The sequence below is a fragment of the Coturnix japonica genome, chromosome Z (genome assembly GCF_054131305.1).
Source record: "Coturnix japonica strain WE chromosome Z, WE-NBRP24, whole genome shotgun sequence".
Classification (NCBI taxonomy): domain Eukaryota; kingdom Metazoa; phylum Chordata; class Aves; order Galliformes; family Phasianidae; genus Coturnix; species Coturnix japonica.
The window spans coordinates 32,927,063-32,939,360 of NC_140702.1; the positions used below are offsets into that span (position 1 = coordinate 32,927,063).

The 12,298-nt window shown below is 40.2% G+C and overlaps 1 protein-coding gene across 1 annotated transcript; it reads left to right on the plus strand.

Moving 5' to 3' along the window:
- Positions 1 to 57: 57 nt before the first annotated feature.
- PHAX (phosphorylated adaptor for RNA export) lies at positions 58 to 11,164 on the plus strand. The gene is made up of 5 exons (XM_015849647.3): positions 58 to 192; positions 1,594 to 2,213; positions 5,498 to 5,618; positions 7,278 to 7,361; positions 10,245 to 11,164. The coding sequence occupies exons 1-5, from the start codon at positions 88 to 90 to the stop codon at positions 10,512 to 10,514; spliced, it is 1,200 nt and encodes a 399-aa protein (XP_015705133.1). The 5' UTR covers positions 58 to 87; the 3' UTR covers positions 10,515 to 11,164.
- Positions 11,165 to 12,298: the final 1,134 nt, after the last annotated feature.

Sequence of the window (12,298 nt, forward strand, 5' to 3'; positions counted from 1 at the left end):
GCTCCGCCCCGCGCTGCCCGCTCCCAACATGCCTCACGTCCGTGCCCCGCTGCCGCTGCCGTAGGGGGGTCGCTGTGCTGCGCCGAGATGGCGCTGGAGGTGCGGCGCATGGACGGCGATGTGGAGGACGGCGAGCTCTCCGACTCGGACTCCGACATGCCCGGCGCCGGCTCCCCTAGGGAGCGGCAGAAGGTGAGGAACGGGAGGCGATGGCGAGGGGGGGCTCCAGGCGAGGCCCGGCCTCCTCCCTCCGCGCTCCCGGAGCTGCTCCAGAGGCCCAGCCACGGGAACGGGCGGGTGCGGGCCTGTAGGCGCTTGAAGACGGCACCGGGTCCGGCGCTGCGCGGGTCGGGCCTGGCCGTGCTGCCAGCCCGGGTGAGGCCTTCCCGGTGTCTGGCCCCGCTGGCCGTGGGCCCCGGCGGGAGCGGGCTGGTTCCCGTGGCTCTGAGGGGTGAGATGTGGTGAGGAAGCAGGACGCTGGGTGTCCCGGTTCAGCCTTACACAGATAATGGGGACGAAGCGTTTGGTCGCATGTGGGAGCGATGGGTAACAACTAACCGCTGTTTTGTGAATGTACAGCTCTCACCCGCAAACTGCTATTTGTGATTCTGTTTCTTCCCGCGAGTCTAGTAGCTTCCACGTTAAGTTGTGTTATAATATTTGGACTTCCTCTGCTTTCATTTCCCTAATCGGAAGGGAAGAAAAGGTGCCACACGTGTGGTGAGATGGCTAAAAACGATTTTTAACCTCTGATTGAAGGAAGTCTGATCTTAAACATCACAGGGTAGTGTATAACAGTAATAAGAAATCAGCCAGGGAAAAATGAAATTCACCGTTTAAAAAAACAAAAAATGTTACTGTGAAATGGTGTAGACGGCATGGCCAGAAGTTCCTTGCAATGGTGATATCAGAATTCTGGCTTTTGTTACCTATGATATCTCTGCAGGTGATGCAGATTTGAGCAGGCTTGGTTTTATTTAGTTTGCCTGTCAGAATGATGAGGAAGTGTGATTTTTTTTATTTTTTTTTAGCAGTAAGACTTGTTTGTAAAGCATTTAAAAACCTTTAGGGTTTTGTTTTAGTCCTGATTAGTTATGGCCACAGTGAGTCAATAGCACTTTGTTTCAAAGCAGAGAGAAAATCTGATTACAGTAACGTGGTGATGTCCTTAGTAAATCAGAATCACCAGGCACTATTAGCTTTTTCAAAGTCTTGAGTAGCATCTGTCTTTTGTATTCTGTTCTTTTTTTCTTTTCACATAAGTTTCAAGGAAGACTGCTGTGGTTGCACACCACTGGACACCCATTCTCTTTCCGACAGATTAGACTCCAGAAGAAACTTGATTTCTCTACTGTTACGAGAACTTCTACTGAAGCGTTGTGATGGTTTTCTTTCTTAAACTACTGTGCACATTTGTCATTGTCTGGGTTGGTAACTGTAGTAGCCTTTCTGGTCTCCATGAGATGCTTACGCAGAACTGCCAAAAATGCCACAAGTGAAGATCAACAAATTCAAGCTAATGACATTTTTTGGCATGACTTGATGGCTCTCTTTCTTTGCATGAGTTAATGTACTTTTACTACTTCATTTCAGAAATCATTTGATGGCGGTAATGCAGGCAGACCTTTCCAGAGCAGCATTTCATCAGGTGCACAAGACGTTCCGTATCGAACAACCAAAAGTGTAGATTCAAGTGATGAAAGCTTTTCTGAGTCTGATGATGACAGCTGTCTGTGGAAACGAAAACGACAGAAATGTTTCAACCTTCCTCCTGCTAAATCTGAGCCTTTCACATTTAATCAGAGCCACGCAAAACAAACTGCTCAGGGTGGTAAGAAAGTTAACAACATTTGGGGCATGGTGCTCCAGGAGCAAAACCAAGATGCAGTGGCTACTGAACTTGGGATTTTAGGAATGGATGGAAGTATTGACAGAAGCAGGCAGTCAGAGACTTACAATTATTTATTGGCTAAAAAGTTGATGAAGGAAGCTCAGCAAAAGGAGGCAGAAACTTTAGATAAAGAGCTGGATGAATACATGCATGATGACAAGAAAACATTGCCAGCAGAAGAAGAAAACGGACAAGGCTTTCTCAAACGAAAGCGATCTGTAAAGGACAGACTGGGTGAAAGACAAGAAATGAAATACAAAGGAAGATATGAAATAACAGAAGAAGATTCAGAGGAAAAAGTAGCAGATGAGATTGCTTACCGGTAAGCTAGATAATGGCATATCTACTTGAAATATTGGTGAACTGTGGATGGAAAAGAGCACACAAAAAATACTTTGATTTGCTGCCTCTGTATTGTGTTGTACCAGGCTAAGAAAGGCATAAACAAATGCCATGTGGGTATTTCCAAACTCCTGAAATTAAAATGCAGCATCTTATGTGGTGTCTTTTAGAAGCTTCCAGTAGTGGTCTAACTTTTTTTTTTTTTTTTTTTTTTTCCATTTTTTGAGCCAGTCAGGTAGAGATTGATTTTAATGGCTTGTTTTTTGTTTGTTGTTTGTTTAACAGTGGCTACCAAAATTACTATTTCTTGTTACTTAGATTTATTAGCAGCTATTTTAGGAAGTACCACATGTGAATTTGAAGTTGGTAACCAGTGTACATAAGCTGTTGTTGCTGTGAAAATCTGGCTAAGTTATAAATTTTTGAAACTGATAATGTTACTGAGAGCACCAAATCTGAAATACCTCTGTTTTTTACATATTTACATATACATCTTATATTCAGAGACATTTCACTGCTGTTCAAACTAAGATGAGTAGTAGCTAGCACTAAAAGCAAGACTGTATTACAAAGCTCTGCCACAGTTCTGTGCCACTTTATGCCAGTCCGTGTTAGATCTACCAAGCTTGAGTTGTGCACAGAATCATTGGAATTGGAAGGGACCTCTGCAGATCACTGAGTCCAGCCCCTTGTTAAAAGCAGGTTCCCTACATAGGAAAGTGCCCATGCAGGTCTTGAGAATCTCCAGAGAAAGGAGGCTCCAGAACATTTCTTGGCAGCCTTTTCTAGTGCTGTTCCCCTCAGAGTAAATTAGTTTTTTCTCAGGTTTCAGTCTGTGTTTTTCTATGGCCTTCATTTTGTGGCTAGGTGCACTTAAAAAGAGCCTGGTCCCATTCTCTTGACACCTGCCTTTTAGGTATTTATAAGCATTGGTAAGATCATCTCCCACCGACCATGGGAGTGTCCAAGAAACTTCTGGATGTTGTGTTGAGGGATATGATTTAACTGGGAAGTATTGGTGATGATTGGACTGGATGATCTTCTAGGTCTTTTCCAACCTTGATAATTCTGTGATTCTCAGCCATCTCCAGGTTGGGCAGTCTTGAGGCCCTCAGCCCTTTCTCACATAGATGCTCCAGGCCCTTAACCAGCTCTGTGGCCCTCTGCTGAGCTCTCTGTAGAAGTTCCCTGTCTTTCTTGAGTACAGTGTCCAGTTCTGAGCTCTCCAGTTCAAGATGTTCCTTCACCAGTGCTGAGTAGAGGGGGAGGATCTTACCTTCTGGCCATACTCTTTTTACTGTGTTCCAAGATATCTTGGCTACAAGGACACACTGCTGGCTCATGGCCAATTGGAGAGCCAGGTCACTCTGCAGAGCTCCTTTTCAGCAGGTTAGCCCCCAGCCTATATTGATGCATACCATCTTCTCATCCTTTTCACAGTCCTGTGGACTGAGCTAAGAACTTTCTGTTTTCAGTTTTGTTTCCAGACTGGTTTGCTGCACAATTTCCTTTGACCTCGCACCGGACTGATACTGTGAGGGGAGAAGAAGGAGCACATAGTAGTTGTAATGCGTACTTAGATTAATTAAAGCTGCCACAGCCTTTTTTCAGAAAGTGGAAAAAAAAATTGTTTACTAGAGAACAAGAGCTAGAAGTCCTACTGATATGTAGGGTGACACCAGCTGTTTTTTTAATCATACTTTATTTCTGTGATACCTGTGTGGTATTGCCAGCTGCTGAGATATTGCACTTAGACTAATGCTGTTATCAGATCGCAGCTTTTCACTTAAGAATTTGAAAACCCACAGCATGTCTCTTGTAATTCTTGTTCTCTCGGATTTCATCAATTCAAGGGCAGAAGCCACTATTTTTTTTTTTTTCAATTGCTGGTAGGCTTAGCTGCACCAAACAGCATTAGTAGGACTGTGATTATACATGATAGCAGTATTGTTTAAGCTGTGTTAGGCCTCCTGTGGCTGGATTTGTAACCTATTACTGTGCTGGTCTACACAGTGAATGGAATCCAAGGAGCCTTTTTGTCTGTCATGCCATTTTTGCCCTTTACTTTGTTTGCTTCCCATCGCCTTGCACAACTTTAAGGGCTGTTCAGGGTTAGAATAAGCACTAGATGGAGATGGGACTGAGCTGCCATTGCTATGAACAGGAAGTCTATTTAACCATCTCCTTAAGGAATTCTAATTATAGAGTTGGTCTGCAACTTTAAGAAGTGCTTATTCCTTTTCCAGTAACTCAGAATTTAGAGTTAATTCCTGTTGATACTTTAAAAAGCATTTTATTCTGAAGCATTGCCATCACTGAACTCAGCAAGATTAAACACGAAACAGAAGTTGGGCTGGTTGGGTGAACATTTGATTGCTTAAACAATTGCCGCTAAATTGAGAGCTTTAACATTTGATTTCACATAATGTTCTACACATGAAGCAGTTGAAACTAGTTACAACTGCTAGTTGTAAATAGTTGTCAACCCTAACGGTTAAGCCACTTCTATTATTACAGTTGTAATATATGTAATTCTATGGCATGTTCATGTCATTTAAAGCACTTGGATATGTGGTGGTCTTCAGTAAATGTTTGCAGTTAAAGTAGTATGTTGGCTCCCCCAGATTTAAAACCACTCTGCTATAGTGATTGGAGTATTGCAGCTGCGTATCATCAGCTTTGTCATTCAAGGAGGACCAAAAAAAAACCCAAAAAAAACAGAATATGACTCTTGCTCTGTACAGATAGTGTTGTTTTTTTTTTTTTTGTCTGTGGGCTTATGCATTTTTCCAGTGGAGTACAGATGTTGGCCAAGCAGGTAGATGCTGTGTAAGCTGGCTTTGCATTCAAACTGTTAGTGACAGTTAAGTGTAACACTCCTTTAATATGCAGCTGGTTTATCATGCAGCGGACTTTCATCCTGTTGCTTCAGAGGTTTATGTAGGGCTTTGCAGTTTTTGATGTAATTTAACTTTTCACTAATCAGTGGACGGAAAACAACTACTCAAGCATTTTTGTCCAGGCAAGCTTTTAACACACATGCTTTAGAGACTGCTGTCCTTCAGAAGCTCTATACAGTAAAATTTAGATTTAAGAAGCCAATTAAACACATTCAGATGTAGAACCTCATTATTCATAGCACAGTCTTATATCTTATAGAATAAATTGCTCGTTATGGAAGTGTTGTGGTTGATTTTACTTGAAATTTTGCTGATTGTGAATGTGTTTGTTTTCTTCCCCTTCTGCCCCCCGCTCCTCCTTCAGGCTTTGTGAACCAAAGAAAGATTTAATTGCTCGAGTAGTGAAAATAATTGGAAAGAGAAAAGCTATTGAGCTGCTCATGGAAACTGCTGAAGTGGAACAAAATGGTGGACTGTTCATAGTGGTAAGAAAAATGTGATATTGTAGCAGGGGGTGGAGGAGATGCTTTTTACTTCCAGAATGTTTGTGTAATTCTATTACATAGCTTTCACATTTGACAGGTCCTTCTAGATTCTGTTTATTATTATTTTTATTATTATTATCTTTCCTTGGGAAGTACATCCTTTGTCTGAGCAATGAAAGTCAGTTAGCAATAAATACTAACATAACCCTCCAGCAGAGTTTGAGTAATCAGTGAAATGAGTGGGCCTGGAAATTACCCCATTTCTTGTCCTCAAATCAGTATCTGATTTGCAATGATAACAATTATCTGCCTTACCTTGGGGTGTTTCCCTCACAACCTTAAGGCATTCTAAATCTTGAACAGGATGAAGCTTCTAGTAGATTACTCTGTTAAGTCCAGTGGTAGTTCAGCGGCACTGAGCTATCTAGGTTAATCAGCATGTGGTCAGATGTCAACATGATATGTTGCAGGCATTCCTAATGTCACTTCCAAAACATGACCTTCAATAGGGAATCTGTCAATTTTGTTACAGGTACCAGCAGTGCAGAACTGAGGACAGATTTATTTTACAAGTCACAGTAACAATCCTATACAGGAAGATTGGGTTATCAGTTTCTTGGCATGTTTTTGTTAGATAATAAGCCATGGGATGAAAGTTGACTGATTGTTATTTCAACTTTCGTGGTTGCAAGGGAGGAAGTAAGTTTTCCAGACAGCGACTTCTCTTAAAAATGGTGCGTTTTTACAGAGGACCCAAATTCTAATCAACCAGTATATACTGAGGAGATGAAAGTGTACAATGCCTAGTGGCACCTTTGGCTGCAGATCGGAGTATACCATTTGTAGGGTAGATGAGAGTGTATTGTTTGTGGTTTTTTTTTAATTGAGATTTTGTGCTACTAGTATGATTAAAAATTTGTGGTGTCTGCTGTTTCAAGGAAAGGTATAAAAATTGAGCTTCCCTGTTCTAAAACTTCTGGATTGTGTGTTGTTTGTTTATCTTGTAGGAAAGCATCCCCTTTAATAAAATACCAGGGCACTGGAGTAACAGTTCAACTTTATATACTCTGAATATAATACTGTGCAAAATATTCTGGTTGTTAGTGTTTATAATTTACAGGGGTTTCAAAGCTTTGCCCATGCACCAGTATGATACTTCAATGATGTTCATTTGAAAACTACTGAAGTGTGTTACAGTGAGAAACGTGTGCCTTGGGAGAAAAAAAGCAAGATCCTGCAGATAATCAAATGAGATTGCACATGATTTCATGAAATTAATTTTTGGAATTTTGCTAGGCTTCCTTGTTAATAATGTTCTGAATATCTAACCTAAATAGATGTGCTCTTGCAGGTGGCTATGGAAGTATCTGAAATACATCGGTACTCTGTTTCTTTACTGTCAAAATCATATTTAGTTTATAGTATGAGCAGTTGATAGGATATTTCTGTCCAAATGTAGCCAGCTAGTTGTTGACTATATCAGCCACAAACAAAAATTTAAAAACATTAGCCAGGGTTATGGTTGTGCAACAACTAGAACAGCGGAACTTTCCTTTCTGGATTCCGTCTCAGTAAAAAGCACTGTGTTTTATGCTATTCTTGTATCAACAGTTACATTTTAATTTTGCTGACACTGCTGATTTTTCTTTCTCTGTTAAGAACGGTACTAGGAGGAGAACACCAGGGGGTGTTTACTTAAACCTGCTGAAGAACACACCCAGTGTCAAAGAAGAACAAATCAAGGTAAAATTGTTAAGAGTGCATGTGATTGTCCACAGTTAACTCTGTGGAGTTATGTTGTTTTTGTTTTTTTTTCCTGCTAGAAAGCTTATGTCTGAATTCTTCTCAAAACTTCTAGCAAGTTTTTTATTCCAAAGAAACCATCTCTTCATATGAAAAATATGAGCAAATAACAGTTTACAAAATGCACTGACATGTGGTTTTAAAAAAACACCATTTATGTATTTCCAGTGACAAAAACTCTTCATGGATGAGGAAACTGTAGTGTCTGGTATACTGGATTTTTCATAATTCTTGTATAGCTTAAAGTAGTGTTATTTACATTTGTATTTCTCTTTGCATGTCTGCTTAATTATACATTGATTTAATAATGTGCTTTTAATAGGATATTCCTGTCTTATATAGCTTCAACTGTAGCACCAGACAGTACTTTCCTTTTAGCCAGTCTAAACCTAGTCTTAATTTCTCACTGGCCTAATGTGCTTACCACCCTACTGCCTTTCCTTTCACAATGTTGAGTAGTCTGAAATGGGCTTTTTTATTCTTTTAAAGCTGTTCTGCTTTTTCAGCTCACTTGATGTGTTAGTCCACCATTTTGTACTGGGAATTAAAGTGTGTCAGTTTAATCTGGGATTGACTGTCACATATTTTTAAAAAACAACAAAAAGAAACAAAAACACAACTTTCCATAGCTTATAATAGTTACAAAAAGTAGTGGGTCTGCTAATTTTATCTCACTTCCAAGAAAACGCACTCTACAACTCCTTCTCCGTGCCTTTATGATTGTGTGCCTTGTTCTTTTGCTGATTTTTGGCAAGTGTTTAATGAGGCAGCAATTTTTATTCAGTGAATTTGATACATCATTGGGTAGAAAAATGTAGAAAAGATGTGTAGTCTTGTCATTGTTGTCACAGTGTTATCCATAGATATTGGTCCATGACCAGGGCACATGGGGAAAAAAAGAAAAAAAACAAAGGAGAGAAGGCCCTGGGCCATGCGCTCCAGGAAAGGGGATGGGCAGAGAATGAGCAGGTAGCTTTAGCAAAGAGAAAACACAATGGCAACGAACTGAGGAGGAACGGGAATTTACTAAATGTAACCAAATCAAACAAAACCAGAGTACCCAAAGTACCAGTCAAACCACAACAGTGCGAGGGAAGCACGTGCTTTGCTCCGCAGTGAGCTGAGATGGCCAGAGACGCAGAGAGTGACTAGGGGCCAGGCCAGGGTCCCACCCTGCTTCCTCCTTGCGCCAAGTGCTCTGGGGATGCTGCCCCTCCACTCCAGGAGCCTAAAATATCCAAAAAGGTGGTTATACAGAACCAGAACACGAACTCTTCAACTACCACTGTTCTGTGTGATGTTCTGATGTGGAATACCGACAACAGAAATCACAAAGCCCCAGCAGTTGTAGAGGTTGTTGTGTACAACACACTCACAGATCTGTGTAACTTAGCATTTGATTTGCATCTCTTGGAGTGAAAAATGCATTAATTTGTTCTGTTTGAGACTTTGATTTTCATTAAAAAAACAAAAAAAAAAGGAGAGGAAAAAAGTCATGTAGCTGCATTCAGTTAACCTACATGATTTTTTCCACCTTTTAAATAAGGAGGAAGCTTCTAAGAGTTGTGCTCTATAGGAAAGAAAACATTATTGGGGCTCACGAAAGTTTCACTGTAGAGATATGGCCTCAAATTTCACTTCTGAGGAAGAGTTTTGTCAAAATGCAATAGAAACTTTTGCTTAAGTTTTCACTATGGGTTACCTTTAGCTGTTTTCATCTCAACATAAAAGATTTTCTTTGAAAATCAGGGTGGTGTAGGTTGAAAGAGACCTCTGCAGGTTCTCTGGTCTAGCCTACCTGCTCAAGCGGGGCTACACTGGAAGAGATTTCCAAGAGCCATGTCAAGATGGCTTCTGATGGTGGAATTTTCATTCTTTGAAACAGCTCTGGGAGATATCTCTGCCAATGCTCAGTCACTGTCACAGTCAAAAAGTGTCAGCCAGTGTTCAGAGGGAACGTTCCGACTTTGTGCTCATAGCCTCTTATCTGTTCACCTACTACCACTGAAAAGAGCCTGACTCTATTTGCACTCTCCCTTCAGATCTCTCCTTGAGCCTTCTATTCTCCAAGCTTCTATCTTATTGGCCCCTCACGGTTGTCTCTCCAGTCTGTATGTCTTTGGTACTGGGGAGCCCAGAACTGAACATTCTACCTGAGGTGTGGCCTTTCCAGCCCTGAGGGGAGGGGGCAAGGTTCATTTCCCTGCACCTGCTGGCAGTATTCACCTAAGGCAGCTCAGAACATTATTATCCTTTGTTGTGGCAGGGGCACACAGTATCAGTTTCTTGTTCACTTTTATGTCCACCAGGACCTCATGGTCCTTCTCTGCCATTATATTTGCTAGGCAGTTGGCCACCAATATGTATTGGTGCCTTGTGTAGTTCATCTGCATGTGTAGAATCACTGAGTCATTGAGGCTGGAAAAGACCTCCTAGATCATCCAATCTAGCTGTCCACTTACCACCAATATTCCCTCACTTAACTATGGCTTTTAGTACAACATCTAAGCTTTGCGTTTCTTATTGAACTTCATAAAATTGCTGCCAGTCAGTTTCTCCAGACTGCTGAGTCTTCCCATCTGGAAGGCAGCATGACACTGCTGTATCAACCACTCCCAGTTTTGTGTCATGCATGCTTGAAATGAAAAATACAGTGTTACTGAGTAATTCCAAATAAAAATTAGTGCAGTCTGTTTTCCTACCCCTGAATAATGTGAATGTTCATTATTGCTGAGCAGTATTTGAAGTTAAAAGGATTTGGGCTTGATGTTGAAATTAATGTGTCTTTTTTTTTTTTTTTTTTTAAATTTATTTCCATTCAAGGAAATATTCTATCTGGAAAACCAAAAGGAGTATGAAAACAAAAAAGCTGCTAAGAAGAGAAGAATACAAGTTCTAGGAAAGAAGATGAAAAAAGCCATTAAAGGGCTTAACCTGCAAGAATATGATGATGCGTCTCGTGAGACTTTTGCTAGTGACACAAACGAAGCTCTGGCTTCTCTGGATGATTTACAGGATGGGCATCATGAAACCAAGATGGAACCTGAAGATATTATAGAAATCGATAATGCTCATGATTTGGAGATCTTTTAGATACTAATGATAACATAGTCTCTATGTATTGAACAAGCTTTAAAAATTATACCATAACTTCTTGTTTTCATAAATTGCAGAAACGTGGGAAATATTTGATAAAGAAGAAAACAACATAGTTCTTGGCTAAGTTCAACACCACGAAAGGTGTAAACTGTCCTATTATTTGTTTGCTGAGTCCTCAAAACTGACAAGATTTTTCTCGACAACAGTTCTGCGTCAGTGTTCCATAGAAGAGTTGTTTTAGCTACATGTTACTTTTAGTAATTAACACTTTTAACTAAATAAATCCAACTTAGTCTGCTGAAGTTGACAAAGTTGCCATCAAAAAGGGGATGTTCCTGATTACACTTGAACAGAAATACCAGTATAAGGTTACTCTTGATGTAAAAGATTGTGTGATGTTAATATGACAGTGTAGAGACAAGAATAGCAATGTTATATGATTAAGACCTGTAAAATCAGATTAATATGTGAAATTAACTTCATCTTAATGTCAGCAATCTTTGCGTAACAATCTTGTAAATAGGTACTGCTGAGCAATGTATGTTTTAAATTTCTGCAGTTTGTTCCATTTAATAATAGTGTTTTGAGCTTCCTCATTACTCCACCTAGACTTTTTCTATGAATAAACGTGCACAATTTACATATCTCTGTGTTCTAAAATACAGCTCTCTCTGAATAGATTGTATTAATGTGTTAGCTTTGACTGTCTTTATACCCTGCCTGCAGGTATAAACATTGCAGTTCTTGTTTCCATGCTTTTTCTTGTGCTAGAATGAAGTAATGTGCAGCTTGCAGGAGTTATAAAGTTTATATCTGCTGAATCTTAAGAAAGCAAAGTATAAAAAAGATAACTTCTACTTGACACAAAAGACCTTTCCAAGTTCAAAGGCAATGTTTTGGTTGTAACTGAAGAAAGTTTGTGACACTGTTATGTATCTGTTTACAATACTTTGTCACTATTGAGGTGTGCTTTTTTTGTGAATAGACACATTATTTTGCAATATAAAATACTGTTGTGATTTAACCTGGCAGGCAGTGAAGTTACCACACAGATAGTTTCTGACTACCAGCTATCAGGGGAACTGGGGAGATAATCTGAAAGAAAAGAAAAAAAAAGAAGGTAAAACTCATGGGTTGAGATAAATGCAACATACTAAGACAGAAAACTAAGAGAAAATAATTGTAATTATACTATATATTTTTTCAATACAAATGATGCACAACACAATTGGCAGCCACTGACTAGAGCCCAGCCCTTCCCCAAGCAGCAGCTGCCCCCATCTCGATCCCTACCCCTCATCCCAGCCAGCTTCCCCATCTTTCTAGTTCTGCATGGTATTATATGCTATGGAATGTCACTTTGGCCAGCCTCAGCCAGACATCCTGGCTCCCCTGTGCACTCCAACCCCCTTGCTGACAGAGCAACATGGGAAGCAGAAGTGTCCCCGTCTCCAATCATCAGTGCTCAGCAACAACCCAACCTGGTGTTTATTCTCCATTTTTGTTCAAAGTACAACACCACGCTGGCCATCATGAAGAAAATCAACTAACCTAATTGAAACAGCAACAAATATTTCTGCATTCTTAATGGATTAATTGACTTCTAAAGTCAACAACATATCCATAAATTTTCCTCATCTGGGTGTTTTGGGATTTCAGAGGCAATGTGTGCGACTGAAACACGTAATGAAAATATAAAACTGCCAAGAACTGGTACTTAGAGGACAAAGTATCTCAAGAAAGGCTTTTTAAACATACAGCACATTCCATTTTACGCT

Coding starts and splice junctions, on each gene's coding strand:
- PHAX (XM_015849647.3), top strand. CDS start 88: ATGGCGCTGGAGGTGCGGCGCATGGACGGCGATGTGGAGGACGGCGAG. Junction 5,619..7,277: donor ATGGTGGACTGTTCATAGTG/GTAAGAAAAATG, acceptor TTCTCTGTTAAG/AACGGTACTAGGAGGAGAAC. Junction 7,362..10,244: donor TCAAAGAAGAACAAATCAAG/GTAAAATTGTTA, acceptor TTTCCATTCAAG/GAAATATTCTATCTGGAAAA.